The 17,456-nt window shown below is 43.2% G+C and overlaps 1 protein-coding gene across 1 annotated transcript in view; it reads right to left on the bottom strand.

Annotated features, from left to right (window-relative positions):
• Positions 1–7,042: 7,042 nt before the first annotated feature.
• The window catches only part of FTCD (formimidoyltransferase cyclodeaminase), a 23,437-nt gene continuing 13,023 nt past the window's right edge, over positions 7,043–17,456 (bottom strand). Inside the window, exons 5-14 of the mRNA XM_073645635.1 lie at positions 16,241–16,420; positions 15,955–16,092; positions 15,743–15,874; positions 15,098–15,159; positions 14,885–15,011; positions 13,275–13,436; positions 13,099–13,142; positions 10,812–10,950; positions 10,504–10,599; positions 7,043–7,158 (exon numbers count right to left, since the gene is read on the bottom strand). Coding sequence (XP_073501736.1) covers positions 7,075–7,158; positions 10,504–10,599; positions 10,812–10,950; positions 13,099–13,142; positions 13,275–13,436; positions 14,885–15,011; positions 15,098–15,159; positions 15,743–15,874; positions 15,955–16,092; positions 16,241–16,420 — 1,164 coding nt within the window. The 3' untranslated portion in view covers positions 7,043–7,074. The remainder of the gene's footprint in view (positions 7,159–10,503; positions 10,600–10,811; positions 10,951–13,098; positions 13,143–13,274; positions 13,437–14,884; positions 15,012–15,097; positions 15,160–15,742; positions 15,875–15,954; positions 16,093–16,240; positions 16,421–17,456) is intronic.

The raw sequence follows: 17,456 nt of genomic DNA, 5'->3' as shown, positions 1-17,456 counted from the left end.
ACGGAACGATTAAGTGAGTGGGTTGACTCGCTTTTGCAACCATTATCACAACGAACAGCTGGTTTTCTCAAAGATACTGGAGATGTATTGGGACAACTTTCTAATATAGTTTGGAGACGAGATTTTGCATGGATTGCTTGTGACATAACGGCATTATATACCTCAATCCCTCGGGAAATTGCAGTGGAAGCACTCTCATATCATCTGAAAAAATATAGTGATTATACGGAAGACCTATGTACATTTATCATACAAGTGGTCAATTTTCTTATGACATGTAATTATTTTTCTTTTGATGGCCAATATTATTTACAATCGAGAGGCGTGTCAATGGGTGCTAAACACTCTCCATCATTAGCCAATCTAGTTATGGCCTATTGGGAGGAAGGTTATCTTTACAGTACTGATAATCCCTTTACCAAACACCTGGTTTGGTATGGCAGGTACATAGATGACTTACTGTTTGTTTGGTCGGGCGATGTGTCTGCCATACCCGACTTTGTTCAATATTTAGATGTCAATCATTGCAATCTGACATTTACGTATAGGGTTGAAATTTCTGCCATTTCATTTCTGGATTTGAATTTGCGGGGCATTCCAGATCAACACATATTGACTAGTACTTACTGTAAACCACAGTCTGGAAATACTATTTTGCATGCAAGTAGTAGTCATCCGCCCCATACTATCAAAGCATTACCTGTGGGTGAATTCACACGTGTTGCAAGGAACTGCAATGATGAAAACACTATCTACAGAACTTACACATACATGGTCCAAACTTTCAGAAAGGGGGTATCCTAAATGGACCCTGAGCAGAGCCAAACATATAATCAAACACAAGAGACACCAAAATTTGGGACCACGTATTGTTCACAATAATTCTAATAGACTAGTCCTGTCATTGCAGTATAGCCCTCAGTTTAATATAATCAAATCTATTTTTTTCAAACACATATCCATTTTGTATGAGGATGCAACTTTATCCAAAATTTTACAATCCAATTGCTCTGTAGTAGCAAGGAGAGGTGTCACTATTGGTAATATCGTTTTACCGTCTTTTTTTCTCCTCTAATAATTCAAAAAGTAATACTTGGTTAAATTACTCTGGTTTCTATAAGTGCGGCCAAAATAGATGTCGGACATGCAAACATACATCAGCTACTAAAGAATTTTTCAATTATAACCACACAGAAACTTTCAAAATCAAAGGACACATAAATTGTAACAGCACGAATGTGGTTTATATAATTCTATGCAAAATTTGTGATCTTATATATGTTGGTTGCACAACAAGAAATCTTAAAGTTCGCATTTCAGAACATTTAACTGATATATCTTCTCTTTCTAGTACCAACCGTAATATTTCACATGCCTCTAGGCATTTTATTCAATTTCACCAGAGATCGTGCAGTTCTCTACAGGTCATTGGTATAGAGAGGGTTAAATCTGCACATCGAGGAGGAGATTCCAGACACCGTTTACTCACCAGAGAAGCATTCTGGATCTACAACCTTGGATCTCGTTTCCCAGACGGACTCAATGCACGCCGTGAAATCATGTTTCATTATTGATTCTACTTCATGTTTCTGTCAGTTTATTTTATTCATTTCATGTAACATTCCATGTTAAAATGAATTTTATCTTCCTTTTTTTTTTTTTTTGTTCTTTCTCTTTACAATGGTTTTATCGTTTCTTCCATTTTATGTGATTGGCTCACACTAATTATGCACCTTATTCACTCTCATGTGACCAAGCATATCGATCTGATTGGTTGTTATTGGATATAATACTATAGAGTGTCATATGCATGTTAGCTTTGACAAAGAACACAGCTCTGTGTTCGAAACGCGTTGCGTTTTTTCCATGTGAGATTCCCCGATGTAATTTGGAAATTTTTAAACTGCGTGGATTTGCTTCAATAAATATTTGTGACGCGCCCCCTGGGCCAGTGTTGTTTGGGGGATACCCGGAGCCGGATCAGATGGGGGTTGTAGTCTCCGAGTGGCTGTGACCCGGTCCGTGCCCAGGGTGTCAAGCTCAGTGTGTGGCAGTCCTTATGATGTTACTAGATGTTCTTTTGTGTCGACTACGCCACCCATTGAATTGCGGTCAATACGGCCGCCGCTGCAGCAGGGTCCGCTGAGGCTGGTGATGTATGTGCAGCTCAGGTAGTATAACCCCCAACGGGAGGGGTATAGCCTCAGGGGGTCAGATGTAGAGGATGGGGGTTGTGGTGGTGCAGCGAGGATGGAAATGAGACTCAGAGTCGGGCTGTGCAGTTCAGGGTTTTTACTTACTGCAGTTGTTCTGGTCACTCCGGCCTTGAGTGACCACCCGAGCCGTGCTGCGTCCACCAGGTCCTGGACTCGGCCAACCCCCAGGTGATTTTGGAGCGTGGTCCTGAGCTCCCTTTCTGTCCTGTCCTCTTCTCTGGCCTTCCCCACCAGGGATCCACCTATTTCCGGCTCCCTCGGGCCTCTTGGTGGTAAACCCTTGTCTCTGGGTTCCCTGACCCTATTCCTGGTCTGCCTTCCGGGTGGATTTAGTGGGTGGTCGTGGCAGATCCTGCCCACGACCTCCGGTCTCTGGCTGAGGATTAGTGCCCTCCACCAGCTTGGGATCCGGTACCCTTGTGCCAACTCTTCACCCTCTGGTCTAATTTGGGCTCTTGGAGTTCCTTCGTTCTCCCCCTCTGGGTCTTTCTTTCTCCTCTCGCTCTCTTGGCCTTGGAGCTGCTCTTCTCCTCTGCTCTGCTCCTCAGGTTACACTCTGACAGACTGACTCACTCTACAAAAGACCCTGTCCTAAGATGGTGCCCCCCTTAAATACTCCCTCTATGTGTGAGCTCAGGTGACCAGCACCCAATGAGCTCCTAGCTTTACCCAGGCTGCTCCCCCTATCTGCCCCTACACTACTGGGATGTTCCACCCCCCTCCCACTCCAGCCAGGAACAGACACTGTCGTACCTGCACATTTCTCTAGTGGGAGTACCATCGGTCTGTTCCCCGGAAATGGGATGTGTGTAGTGCATGCAGCTAACTGAGCTCAGTTCCACACTCCATCCTTACCCGGGAGTGGAAAATCACACCTCTGGGTTGAGGTGCAATACCCCTGTAGCAGCCGAATCCTCAGGGTGCTACATTTGCACTTTTGGAAGCTGGTTTCTTCAACCTTTTTTTTTTTTTCTGAAAGCTCATGTTTTATAGAAGAGCAAACCAGCATCTTCCAAGGCAGTAAGAAGGGGCATACATAGGAATCATGGGGCCCCATAGCAGAAGCTCTAATTGGGCCCCCCGCAAAAAAAAAAAAAAAAAAAATGTAAAATAATTGTCGGGGTCACCAAAGATCAGATCTCACAACTTTCCATCCTTTACATAGTAAATTTTCCTCCTGCTGACGTTGTAGATCTTTCTTTCATTGCCCCATAAAGTGTGATGCCAATAAAAGGGCCCCTCAAACACAGTATGAAACCCCCATGGTGAATTCCTCCACATGCACAGTATAATGACCCTACTGTACCCGACCTCAACTCCCAGGGTAAAGTATGCTGACCCCAACACAGTATGACCCCCCAACTTTGAGCCGCTAGAGAGGATGGTACATAATAAGGGAGGGTGTTATACATAATAAAAGAGGAAACTATACAACTAAGGATGGCGCTATACATAATAAGTGAGTACACTATATACTAAGGGACTGTGCTATACATAATAAGGCTACATTTCTGCATCTGTGTGCTGCCCTGTTTTACTGACGCATTGAGCATGTCCTATTCTAATCCTCAAAATCGGATCAGAACAGGACATTCTCTCACCCTCTTAGATCTCATTCTCAGATCCGTGATTTTCATGGATGTGTGAATGGATCTATAAAACTGTACGAGTCAGTGGACCATCCGATAAAAAGATCTGGCAGCACACGGACATGTCACACAAATGTGAGAGTACAGCCTAAGGGATTTTACAGATAACATTATCACTTCAAGTCACACAGTGCAGATATAGAGTAATATTTACATCCAGGCACTTAATGCTGACGTCTCATCTGACCAGAGCCGGTTTCTGCTGCTTCTTCTCCATCTGGTCAGACCTTCATGTCGACATCTCCCAGCCACGACTCGTCTTGTCACGATGATCTCAAGCCTAGATAATAACAAGGTCACATATTGCATGTATACATGTGTCTCCCCCGCTCTGTGTCCTCGAATACAGATATGTACCCCCCCATTATTATACTATTAGCCACTTAGTAATCAAAATATAAAGTGATAAGCAGCACTGTGCCCCCCATTAACTATAATCTCCACAAGCCAATAATATAAATTATTCAGTCTCTGTGACTCTCCCCAACTAACTGTAAGGCTATGTGCACACGGAAAACATACAAGGCTTCACAGTACAAGCAAAGTGAAACCCCCATAATTGCTCTCTCCCACCACCCCCATCATTGCTCTCTCCCAGCAACACGTCATTGCTCTCCCCTTCCCCACCATTGCTCTCCCTAGACCCATCAGCCCCATTATTGCTCTCCCCAGCCCCATCAACCCCATTATTCCTCTCCCCAGCCCCATCATCCCCATTATTCCTCTTCCCAGCCCCATAAGCCCTGTCTCCAGCCCCAATAATTTCTCTCCCCAGCCTCATCTTTGCTTTCCCTAGTCCCATCAGCCCCATTATTGCTCTTTCCAGCCCCATCATTCCTCTCCCCCCACCTCACCTCCCCAGCATTTCAAAAAAAAAAAAAAAATTACCTCAGCTCGCTCCCCTGCAGCAGCATCCTCCTGGTTGCCAGCAGCTTTCTTCCTGACCCAGGCGCGCGCTGTATGATGACATCATTCTCCTCCTGACAGCAGCGGAGCTGCAGGGATCGCTCCCTGACCGCCATGTGCAGGGAGCAGCTGCACCTTGCGGGCCCAGCACAGCTGCACCGGCGGCGATATGTCCACTCCTGGACTGCTACGGGCCCCTTGGCTCACGGGCCCCATAGCAGTCGCGTGGTCCGCTACGGGGCCCCCCCGGCTCACGGGCCACATAGCAGTCGCGTGGTCTGCCGCCATGGGCGGTACGCCACTGCCCTCGCGTTCTCAAAATTTTGGGTGACAGCCATTACTGGTTGGTGACACTTCTAGACCAACGCTACAAGGAGAACTTTATATCTCTTATTCCTGAGGCGGACAGGTCTACAAAAATGGGGCTGTACCAGAAGGCCCTTGTTGCGGAACTATTAAAAAAAATTCCCATCTGAAAACGCTGGTGGCAGAGGGCACACTTCGTTGGACAACCAAGGAGTACAGGCAAGAGACACATTCAATCCAGCAGAGGCAGGGGAACACTGTCAAAGTTCTGGGAGAGTTTTCTCAGACCCTCCCATTAGACAGGCACCGAGGCGTGGGGTACTCACAGAGTGCAAAGTTTGGGAAGACGTTGAGGGAGTACCTTGCCGACCGTACCAACATCCTCCGTGATTCCGCTGTGCCTTTTAATTATTGGGTATCCAAGCTGGATACGTGGAATGAACTGGCTCTCTATGCCTTGGAGGTCCTGGCCTGCCCTGCCGCCAGCGTTTTATCAGAGCGGGTTTTTAGTGCCGCTGGTGGAATTATAACCGATAAGCGCATCCGCCTGTCAACTGAAAATGCTGACAGGCTGACTCTTATAAAAATGAACATGGGCTGGATTGGGCCAGACTTCTCAACACCACCGAATGATAGCAGTGTAACAAACTCCAATCCAGTGTCGTCTTTTCTTGAGAGGTGTATTCCCATGCACCTTTTCACACTCACAAATGGGTATACGCTTCCTGATTTTGGCTATTTGCTCTTCTTCTCATCCTCCACCACCATATCACCAGGGTAACCGTGGTCCGTGATGCAACACCCACCTAATTTTTTTTAAAGGGTGTTTATGATGCCCATAAAAAAAAATTTTGATACAGTATGTTCATGTATACCCCCCAGGGGTAAATGTTTGTCAGCCAATACACTTAGTGCATGGGCATTACAAGTATAGGAGGTCCGCTCCTTTCTAATGGGAACATTTTTTTTTTACTGAGACCCCCCTCTATGTCTCTTCAAAGGGGTATAGGGTTGCGTCCAAATTGTTAGCAGCCCTTGCAGTCACTGGATACGCAATAACAGTATAGGAGACCCACTTGTTAATAATGGGAACAACAAAGCATAGCCGGCTGATGGCTCTCTAACAATAGCTAGGGCCGACTGCTGGCCTTTTAAGAATAGTAAGGGCCATCTGATGTCCCTATAAAAATAGGCTTTATGACTTTCAGAGTCCCTCCATCATAAATAAAACAGGAAGTGTCTGATGATGTGTCACACACCACATGGCCAGATAAGGTTGTAAAATGTTAAAATTACATTTCCTGGTGAATGCATTTGTCTTGGTTGAAAGCAATGCAAAAAAACCGCATCAAAAACGCAACGTGTGAACATAGCCCAAGGTGTGGAGGAGTATTTTTGTTTTTGGTTACTTATTTTGCCTTCTATACAAGCCATTACCCTGGAAAGGATGTTCCTTAACATATTTATTTCCCAGGAAAATCCATTTTGGCTTCGTTTTTGTATGTTTTATTGTGAGTCCGTAAAAGTGGCGTAATACTCTGACCACGTTGTTGACAGCAGTGACCTGGGAGTCAGAAATGCTTCCTGGGGTCTTCCCCATGCTGTCCCCATCGATTTGGGCAATTTTTAGGCCCTCTGCAGACCACTGGGGGGAGTCGCCTGAAAAATGCTCGAGTTTCCCATAGACTTACATTGGGCTCGTTGCTCGGGTCGAGCACCCGAGTATTCCAATTTGCTCGACCCGAGCATTTTAGTGCTCGCTCATCACAAATTATAAACATTGGTAGTAATTGGCCTTAAATAAGATTACATATTTCCAAAGTTCTGAATCTCTCCAAAGATTAAAGATCAGTATATACACTACAGAAAACCACATGAGTCCATTTCAAACACAAGAATGTTTCAGTGAATTGAATTTCTGTTGTACCAAAAGTGCTCTAGAATCAAACTCAGAACAGTCAAAAGTGACAGCAAATAAACATTTATTTAGTTAAATTTTACTCTCGCCCCTCACAAAGTAGCAGCACAGATTCAGCAGACGTCTTTGCCTCGTCTAACAGCTGGAAAATCTTCTTCCGAGTCTAAGGGAAATAAACACCAAAAAATTATATTTTTGTATGCACAAGTCTATAGAAACTGATGTCACTTAGGTGAGAATTCATCAAGAAATTTTTATAATAATATTATTAATAATAATTATATATTTTATATTATATATTTATTTATTTTTATTAGTGCAAATTACTGCAGAAGGATTTTGAACAAGTACTGCACACTTTGTAATAAATTTGGTGCAACTTTGGGCGCCACAAACTTAAATAATCACCAAGCATGAGCTGAAAAAGATTTTTTTTTTTAAAGAATTTGGGCCAATTTCTGGAGTAAATTATAGGGAATAGTTTGGGGTATGATGGACCTTTCCCAAGCCCAATTACAGGTTGTGCAATTATCTGCCACTTCTATGCCAGAAAACTAGCTGTACCCCATCTTTCTGGTGGATACTCCACTAACGCATAATTTTTATAAAATTATCTTGGACTGAAGGATATAATTTAGCACTTTTGATTTAGAAATTTGAAATAATGATTCATGTCAACAAAAGTAGTTTAAAACCACAAAAAGTAATTATTGCAACATTTTATACCTTTAGGGGGATTGTCCAGTTTATGTTGATCTCCTCACTTAAGGAAAGCTAACACTAACAAGCAGACAGCACTTCATTGAGACAGCTTAACACTACGGTTCTCAAAATGGCAATTGATGGGAGGAACATGTAAGGAGATCGGTCCATCAGCCTCATTCAAAATTAACAGTTTTCTCATTTCTTCCAACTGGAGAAGGCTGATGGACAAGTCTGGTCATATGGCCCCATAGGTGGATTATAATGAGGGCAATCTGGGCTACAGCCCAGGGCCCCAAGGGGCCTGGGGCTCCATGGCCAGATTGTCCTCATTATAATAAGTGCGGCGCCACGGCACACACCTGCAGGCAGAGGCGGAGGGCCCCCGGACCGCTCCCCCAGCAGCGGCGCATGGCCGCTGCTTCTTCTTCGGGCGCGCACTGCATGACATCACACTAGCAGACAGGGCCGCGTCTCCTAGCTGCAGGCAGAAGCGGAGGGCCCCCGGACCGCTCCCCCAGCAGCGGCGCACGGCCAGTGCTTCTTCTTTGGCCGGGCCAGCACTGCACCTGTTAACTTCCCTGTGTGCTGGCCCGGCCAAAGAAGCAGCAGCGGCCGTGCGCTGCTGCTGGGGGAGCGGTCCGGGGGCCCTCCGCCTCTGCCTGCAGCTAGGAGACGCGGCCCTGTCTGCTAGTGTGATGTCATGCAGCGCGCGCCCGGCCTGCACTGCTGCACCGGAGAGAAGCTGGACGACGGGAGCCGGGGGATGGCGAGTGTCTGTATATGCCGCTGTGTATAGATGGCTACGTGTGCTCAATATTAAGTCACACAATTAATGTAAGGCTATGTGCCCACCATAAAGAAATGCTCTGGATTTTTTTTTGAGCGTTTCTGCTCTCCCTGGCAGAAAAAACGCATGCGGATTGTACATGCGTTTTTCCTGCCAGGGACAAGCAGATGTGAAGCGTTCTTCACATGCATTTCCGCATGCGGGTTCTCAAGCGCTTTCCAAGCGATTTTAGCATCACTTGGAGAAGTACTTGACAACTTGGTCACACTATATAAATCCATGCAACCGGCATGGATTTATATAGTGTGATCGTAAAAGAATGGTAAAAAATATATACACTTACCTTCTGATGGCCTGCCGACGTCAGCGGTCGCGTGACCCGTCACATGACTAAATGACGTCACCACAGGTCCTTTAGTCTACAGTGAGCTGCCGGCAAGCCAGGACGCATCGGATAAAGACACCGGGGGCCATCAGAAGGTAAGTATAATATTTATTTTTTATTTTATTCTTTTTTTACAGGTTCTATGGCACCTGGGTCCGGATGAGAGTCTCCTCTTCTCCAGACCCGGGTACTATCCGCACATTGAAACGCATGGAATCCGCATGTACAGATGCAGTGATGGGGAATCCATGCGTTCCAAAGCAAGTCAATGGCGGCGAAAACGCCGCTCTTCCGCAAAATAATTGGCAGTGCTGCGGATTTTTCCGCAATGATAATCCGCAGCGGAAATTTCCGCAGCATGTGCACAGCACATGCGGATTATCATTGGGGAACATGGCAGCCCTTCTACCAAGCGTTTCTGCAGCGGAATTGCCGCTGCGGAAACGCTAAAAAAAAAAATAATTATAATTAATATATTAATATTGTGCCAAATTAATTTCATGTGAACTATTACATGATCTATCACAGGGGATCATGTGACACACGTGTGTGTGTGTGTGTGTGTGTGTGTGTGTGTGTGTGTGTGTGTGTGTGTGTGTGTGTGTGTGTGTGTGTGTGTGTGTGTGTGTGTGTGTGTGTGTGTGTGTGTGTGTGTGTGTGTGTGTGTCCCTGCCTTCTAAACTGTCAGGGAACCTTGCTACTCTTAATCCACCCCTGTATGGCCCACCCTCTCCTCTCCTCTCCTCTCCCCCCCCATTTAAGGTTTCTAATACAGCTGTGTGCTCGTTCGGCTGTTTTCTAACTCTCATGGAGTTGAATAGAGAAAGTCGTACATGTGCAACCACCTCTGCGGTCACTGTGGTTGGGCACAGAGTGGAACAAAAGATCAGGGGAACCCCCAGTCTGGAGAAAGATGGAGGTCCCAGACGAGAAGGGGGAGGGGTGTGGGTTGGACCTAGCCAGACACCGCACTGGACAAGTCAGCAGACGCGCATTGAAAACGCCGGCCGGGGACTTCCTCCCTACCCCATTTTCTCTTTTCCTTTATTTGGTTGCCTTTCCTTTCCTGACCTCTTGTTCCCCATGCTGTAAAAATCTCCTAATAAAAAGAATTTTAAAGAAAATCCGGCCGGGATCTAAGTATGCTTTCTCGGGGAACCACTGCAGCATTTCAGAGTAACACATGCACAGCTGCAGTCGCACAGTCAGTGTGATTCATGCTGCTTGTGGTATTGGCAGCATTAATCTAACAGATTCCCTTTAAGTTTACTCTCCGGTACAATCTGGGTTGCTTTGTTTCAGGGGCTTCTCTTGATGAACTCTTGGAGTACAATGCATTATTGTTTCGTATCTTGTTGGTATACACTATCTATATATCTATCTGTGTCTTTTGAGTGTCTTGTATTTTTTATCATCATTTGAGTAAACTGAAATATTTAATTTAGCCATATTCTATGAATCCATATATATTTGTGCATCTTGGAATTCTTTGTAAACTAAAGGCTGCACTAACTAGCGGACAATACCTCACAAAAAAGGGGATCCAGTAATACATTTATAGGGAGTGCCACAAAATTATGCCCAGACACATTTGGTGAAATAAAAGTGATCAATCCTTTTAAATTTTTTACCTGACTTTTAAATTCATCATCTTTGATTTCTCGGAGGTTAATAAGAACGTTGAAATAAGCTCCAAAGACTCCAGTCTCTAAAGCTTTAGCTGCCACCTAGTTAAAAGAACAATCCAATCACAGATGTGCCAAAACAAACATTAAAATGCAATGAAATTAAAAAGCGCAAGAAAAAATAAAAATCCACGTATGGCATTTTCTAGTGACGTCCCCTCTTCTTGACAAGAATATAAGGTTATCAGCATTTGCACAATTGATTGTATAATACTTACACAAAAATGGAAATATATTCAATTTCATGTTCGTACCTGCAAGTCAGATATACATGACGTATTGCCGTATTTTGACAGCTCCAACAGTGGCTTCCACAAAGTGCTTATTTTCTCAGCCAGACTTAGGGGCACACTAACTGCCTCCTTTAGGCCATTCTGTAGAGACTGGAAACGTCTGGAGAAAAAAAAAAAAAAGAGGAAATTGATGCCTTTATTAAAAGGGAATCTGTCAGCAGGTTTTGCTATGTAATCTGAGTACAGCATGATGTAGGGGTTAACACAGATAACAGTGATGCCTCTCCTATCAAGCTCAGTGATTTTGTTTGCTTGCAATTATTGTTTTAGCACCAGGAGCTTATCATTGCTGGGACACAGCATGTGCATGCTAGTCTGACACCCCCCCCCCCCCCTGTGATAAGCAGCTCACTGTCTATAGACATTGTATATATAGAGCTTGATGTGGGCGGGGCTAGCTTCCTCAGCTCTGCTGTATTGCTAAATCTAAAAACTGTGTCAGAGCTGCTGCACCCAGTAAACTATGTCACACATGTTGGATTCAGCTTCTCTTTGCCTGCATCATGCTGCTCTCACATGAGGTAGCAAAAACCTGCTGACAGCTTCCCTTTAAATATCCAGATTAAGGCTATGTGCCCACGATGCAGAAATGCTCCGGATTTTTCCTGAGCGTTTCTGCATCTCCCTGGCAGAAAAAACGCATGCGGATTGTACATGGGTTTTTTCCTGCCAGGGACAAGCGGATGTGAAGCGTTCTTCACATGCATTTCCGCATGCGGGTGTCAAGCGCTTTCCAAGCGATTTTAGCATCACTTGGAAAGTACTTATCAACTTGGTTACACTATATAAATCCATGCAAAACGGCATGGATTTATATAGTGTGACCGTAAAAGAATGGTTAAAAATAATAAAAAAAAAAATCTATACTTATCTTCTGATGGCCCCCCGGAGTCTTGCGTCGCTCCGTCCTGGCTGCCGGCAGATCGCGGTACACTGAAGGACCTGCCGTCACATGACTGACGTCAGCGCAGGTCCTTCAGTCCACCGCGATCTGCCGGCATGGGAGGACGAGCGCAGCGGCGGCCATCAGAAGGTAAATATAAAACATTTATTTTTTATTTTATTCTTTTTTTCACAGGTTCTATGGTACCCGGGTCCAGAGGAGAGTCTCCTGTCCTCTAGACCTGGGTACCATCCGCACACTGAAAAGCGTGGAATGCGCATCTACATATGATGTGATGCAGAATCCATGCAAGTCAATGGTGGCGAAAACGCAGCGCTTCCGCAAAATAATTGGTAGTGCTGCGTTTTTTTCCGCAATGATAATCCGCAGCGGAAATTTCCGCAGCATGTGCACAGCACATGAGGATTATCATTGGGGAACATGGCAGACCTTCTACCATGCATTTAAGCGTTTCTGCAGCGTTTTTGCTGCAAAACGCAACGTGGGCACACAGCCTTAGAGTCATAACAGGCACAGAAGCCATATGTGAATAGCTGAAGACCATAGAAAACTTTGCTGGCTAGAAAAGGTTTCTCCTGCACTAGTCTTGTCGTCCAAATGGCTTTTTTTTTTTTTCTTTTTTTTTTTTAACAACTATCCAAATAAAAATCAAGCAATAAAATTCTACCTAGAGAGCAGCCAATTAGGACATTTTTATTTTACAGTTCTTCAGTCTGAGGCGACACAGTGACATGTATTGTGCAACAGCAATTCTCAAAAAAAAGCAAAAATTGTTACCATGAGACTATTTCAGAGCTGCAACCAAAAAAAGTCAAATTGCAAGAGGTGAGTTATGAGAGTCCGTTTCATGGAACCTACAGGAGGTAGATATGCCAGGGACGTGTGACAACTATAAAAATCAATAGCCCCGTGTTGTATTTTAGCAGTTGTGTAACAGCATTGGACATCATGCAACTCCACTGACGATCAACATGCAGACCTAGACATTGGTCAAATACCACATTAATGCCTTCATTTTTCAGCCTAGAAGAACAATTCATGAAAAACTGAAATTTCTGCAAAGTAAATGCCCAAAAGAAATAGGAAAAAAAAAAAAAGTTGCACCCAAGAGACAGTTTGGGCCAAAATATGAAAGTTGTCCAATACAAATCATATAACTAAGGAATGACCCAATACAGATACAGAAGTTATTCTGTCTCAAAAGTAATACATAAATATATATATCTTTATGCCTGGTTATTAAAACCCTTTCCTATACTATGAGGTCAATACAGAGACAGGTACAGGTTGTGTTACAGTAGTGTCATTACACTGATATTCACTATAGTCATCATATATACGCACTTGTGTTGTTGTTCTTCGGTGTCTTTGGGAAGCTTTAATGCAGCCTGCAGAGGGGGGAAATTGAAATTAGGCAATAAGAGAAGATAATAAAGACTAAAAAGTTTAGACATTTAGGTAAAATGGAGCCTGGACGAATGGAATTAAAGTCAAAATCTACTTAAAAATTAATAAATTACCATATAGCTTCCAAATGCATTGGAGTCAGAGTCTACAATAGCCAGCAGCTGATCAATTGCATGATGAAAAGATGGGATCAACTCCCTCATCACTCCATCCAAAGATTCAAATTGACGTTTTCCATAAGTCATCTGCCCCACCATACATCCTAGGGCTGCTCCCTATAACGAGAATGTGACCCAAACTGCAATATTATCATCATCCATCAAAAAAGAAGACATGATTTCATTAAAAGAGGTTGTTTCATCTTAAACACATTGCAATTGTACCTATTTATTATAAGCAAACAACTTTGCAATTTACCTTCTAATAAAAGGTCTCAAGGACAGAGCACTTTTTAATTCTATTGTGTAAAGGTCATTGCCACAGAGGTGCGTACCACTGAGAAGATAATGAATTTGCCGTATGTGACAAATGCCACATCATACTCCAGCAAGCCCTTCATTACGACTGATGTGCAAAAATCGGAGTTTTCTGGATGAAACTTAATGTATTTTTTTATACGCTTATCTGAATCTGCTCTTAGATTAATGCCAAATTTGTTTATTCCTTCGCTACAAAGTGCTAGTTGGATACCACATACAGCTAAAATATAATTGTACTTCCATACCATAAAGATGCAAATTGTCTTTTAAAAAGTCTCCTCACCTTGATGTGCTTAGCATGTCACTCTCCGCAAGGAGAAACGTTACTTCTTAGATACACAACATAAAGACAAATCTATGCTAAAAATAAGGATATGAAGAAAATGAAGCACACATTAAATAACCATGGAGTGGTAGATTATATCTGTGTTCGAAATCCAAACAACAGATAAAGTCCTGCATAATTCAGGATGTTGCAGATTCACACATGCTTTAAAACACATTAAGTCTCCAAATATTGGTTCAGCAAGATGTCCAGGGAACAAAAGAGTACCATGGTGAATCCAGATAATTAAAATGGATCAATCTTTCTATTTATTTATTTATTTTTTTTGTAAGTAATATTCCACAAAAACATTTTTTTCTAGTTGATCCTCTACATGCCATCTACCCTGGTTAGCAGTAGTGAAGCTGAACAGCATAGCTCCATAAACGGTATAGAGGCTGCTGCCTTTGTCCTTGAATAAGAAGGGGGTCATGCACTACAGCCAGGCCCACGACACAAATTAGCGGAACTGAGCTATTCAGCGCCACTACTGCCAACATCCGGCTGCCGCTGGCACATAGAAAAGCTGAATGGTGGAGGTCCAGGTGTCTTACCATCACTGATCTGACATTGATGACTTCTACAAAAGGCCACATTCACACCTTCAGCATTTTACATCAATATCTGCAAACCAAAACCAGGAGTGGAACAATCAGAGGAAAAAGTATAATAGAAACACGTCACCTCTTCTGCATTTATCACCCACTCCTGGTTTTGTCTGATGTAAAATACTGAACGTGACCATAGGATAGGTCATTAATATAAAAAATGGTGGAGTAATCGTTTAAAAAAGGTTTGTAAAGTGCAAAACTGATACACAAAACTAAACGACAAATATCTTTGTCACCTGGTTGTGTGTCGCTTTAGTTCTACACAATGATTGCATTCAAATATATTCCATCATCTAAAGGTTTCATACCATAGCCGACACCGCCGCAGATACAGAGCCGCCTCCAGGGGTGGCTGTCCGTGCCCCCACACTGTGCACAAAACCTTTCAAAGTCTGTGTGATAAGTGATCCTGACAAGTCATCTTGGACAAGATACCTATAATACATAATGCGTAGTTTGGGGTCTAATAGGCAGAATACCAGAGGATAAAAGGGGTGGTGGGGGACACAAGTTTGACTTACTCTATTATTCTTTTCCTAGGTTCAAAAGGAGCCAATGAATCAAGCCCAAGTCTGTTAATAACCTTGAAAAGCAGGAAACATAAAAATACAATTAAATATACAAATGGTTAGTTTTCATTTTAAAATATTAAATATATGTTACACAACATTTTAAAGGGAATCTGTCAGGCATTTGCTACCCCATCTGAGAGCATGATGTAACATAGTTTTTAAGGTTGAAGGAAGACTAAGTCCATCTAGTTCAACCCATAGCCTAAGAGACCCCGATTCCAGTGATTTGTCACTTACAATACATTTTATCTGCTGTAGACGTATCGCACTGATTAGCAGCTTTCTATGTACATTGTATATTGGCAGTAAGCTGCTAATCAGTGCTAGGGGTGTGGTTAGACCAGGAGGCACAGGAGCAGCTAGTCCGGCAGTGTCTCAGCCCCTACCTCATGCTGCCCTCAAACAGCAAAAAGCTGCTGACAGATTCCATGTAAATTATGCATAAATCAAGATGGTCTTGCAACAAAATGAAATGTGTTCTTAGCGCGTTTTATAATCTGCCCTAGAAAAGCCCAAACTATGGAAATGGTAATAAACTGTCAGAACAGGAGCTTATGAATAACCGGTCCTACACTGAAGGAAAGCAAAGATTACCAGTCGAATTTTGTGTTCTTCTTCCAATATAAACAAGTTTTCTTCTTTGATATAATATTCTGCAGAAGTCAACAAGGCTTGAAGAGGCACTAAGCCCACCAACTGCGAGCCAAGAACTGGAAGATTCAACTCCTAAAACAAGACAAAAGTAGTTTAAAATAAACCAAAAAGGTAACCTACAGGTACAAAAAAAGATAAAAAAAATCAAGCACCTTGGCATCTTTGCGCGTTTCTTCATACACCATGTGAAGAGGAGTAATTTCATAATCTAATATGTTTGCAGAAAGTTGAGCCAGATTCTCTTCTTGCAGATACCAGCCAATTGCCTGCACTTTTTTGAGACGTCCAGGCTAAGATAAAAAGGGAGAAAAAAAATTTGCATGGGAAAAGCTTTCCTATGCGCAAGTTAAGAGTTTTTTTGAAAGAAGTCTGATCATGACATTTACAATTCCATTAGATTTAATTATACTTTACCGCATCACAACCATTTCATCTCACCTGACCTTTCCCACGACCACCTTCTCTGATGTTAAGTGCTATACGATGAGCAAGTTCCTTTGTAGTTAATAGATTTATGTTGTATGCTATGAGAAATTTACGGGCTCCCGTCACAGTTGCCCCCCAACTTGGAACAAAAACTGGCTCCCCATATTCTGGTTTCCATTCTGTATTTTGCAACTGGAGAGGAAAATAAAATAATGAAATTAAAGGAAACTTCAGTTCAGTCTGAATTACAGAGGGATATCTATATCTAGTTTAGATTTATAAAACTGATGTTCTGTTATTAGCAAAGGCTATCAATATTAGATTGATGTAGTCTAATTCCAGCACCACCAATCAGCTGTTTTAATGGAATTGTGACACTTGGATGAGTGCTGCTGCCTATTGATCATAGTCATAATTTAGAGCCATTTGATATTGCATTTTCCTTTCCCTCCCGTATGCTCACTGGCCCCATCGGTGCTGACGTCCTAACCACTCAGCAAAAAAAAAAAAAAAAGGAATTTGGGCACATGCACCAATGAGGCCATTGACTATAAGGATTCAGACGGAGTGACCATGTGTTCTATTGTGCAGCATTTTCGGCCATACATGTCTATTGGAGGATGGCACAGACAATAGGCAAGAATTGTGTCTGCAAGGATTGCTGCATACAATTGAGCAAGTCAAGAGTTTGCAATATTCAAAGTGAAGTCCTGAAATCATTTCTTCTATTCAAATGTCCAATCAAGTGCAAGGTTCAACGCCAGAGCGACAGTAGCCGCTAGGGTTCCATTTACACTGCGTATTGCACAGCGTTAAATGACTGCTTGCTTGCAACGTATTTGCCTGTAGGTGGTGGTTTAGTAGCTACATAGACGCAGGGCTGCCATCAAGGCATTACTGCTTTATGGGGTCCGGTGAACAACAGTAAAGAGTTGTGCTTCTGCTCGCCGGGCACCAGGGTATTGCGTACCGTTGGCGGCATACATGTCCTCTGCGCAGGGAGCCTTGGAGCTCTCACAGCCGTCAACTCTGAACAGCCGTGCAGCTCCAAAGGAATCCTTCCTCCCCTTCAGTGATGCGCTGGAGACCGCGCATACACGATGACATCATTGCGTACTTGCCGCCAGTCCAGAAGTGGCAAGTATGAAACTAATATATATATATATTTGTAGAATTAAATGGTCTTGGGGAGAGCAAATGACGATGAAGTAAGAGTTGAAAGTGTGAG

Source organism: Phyllobates terribilis, unplaced genomic scaffold, assembly GCF_046119375.1.
Source record: "Phyllobates terribilis strain yellow unplaced genomic scaffold, ASM4611937v1 Scaffold_9__5_contigs__length_417890890, whole genome shotgun sequence".
Taxonomy (NCBI): Eukaryota; Metazoa; Chordata; class Amphibia; order Anura; family Dendrobatidae; genus Phyllobates; species Phyllobates terribilis.
Note: the sequence above shows the minus strand (reverse complement) of the source record. Positions and strands in the feature narration are given on the sequence as shown.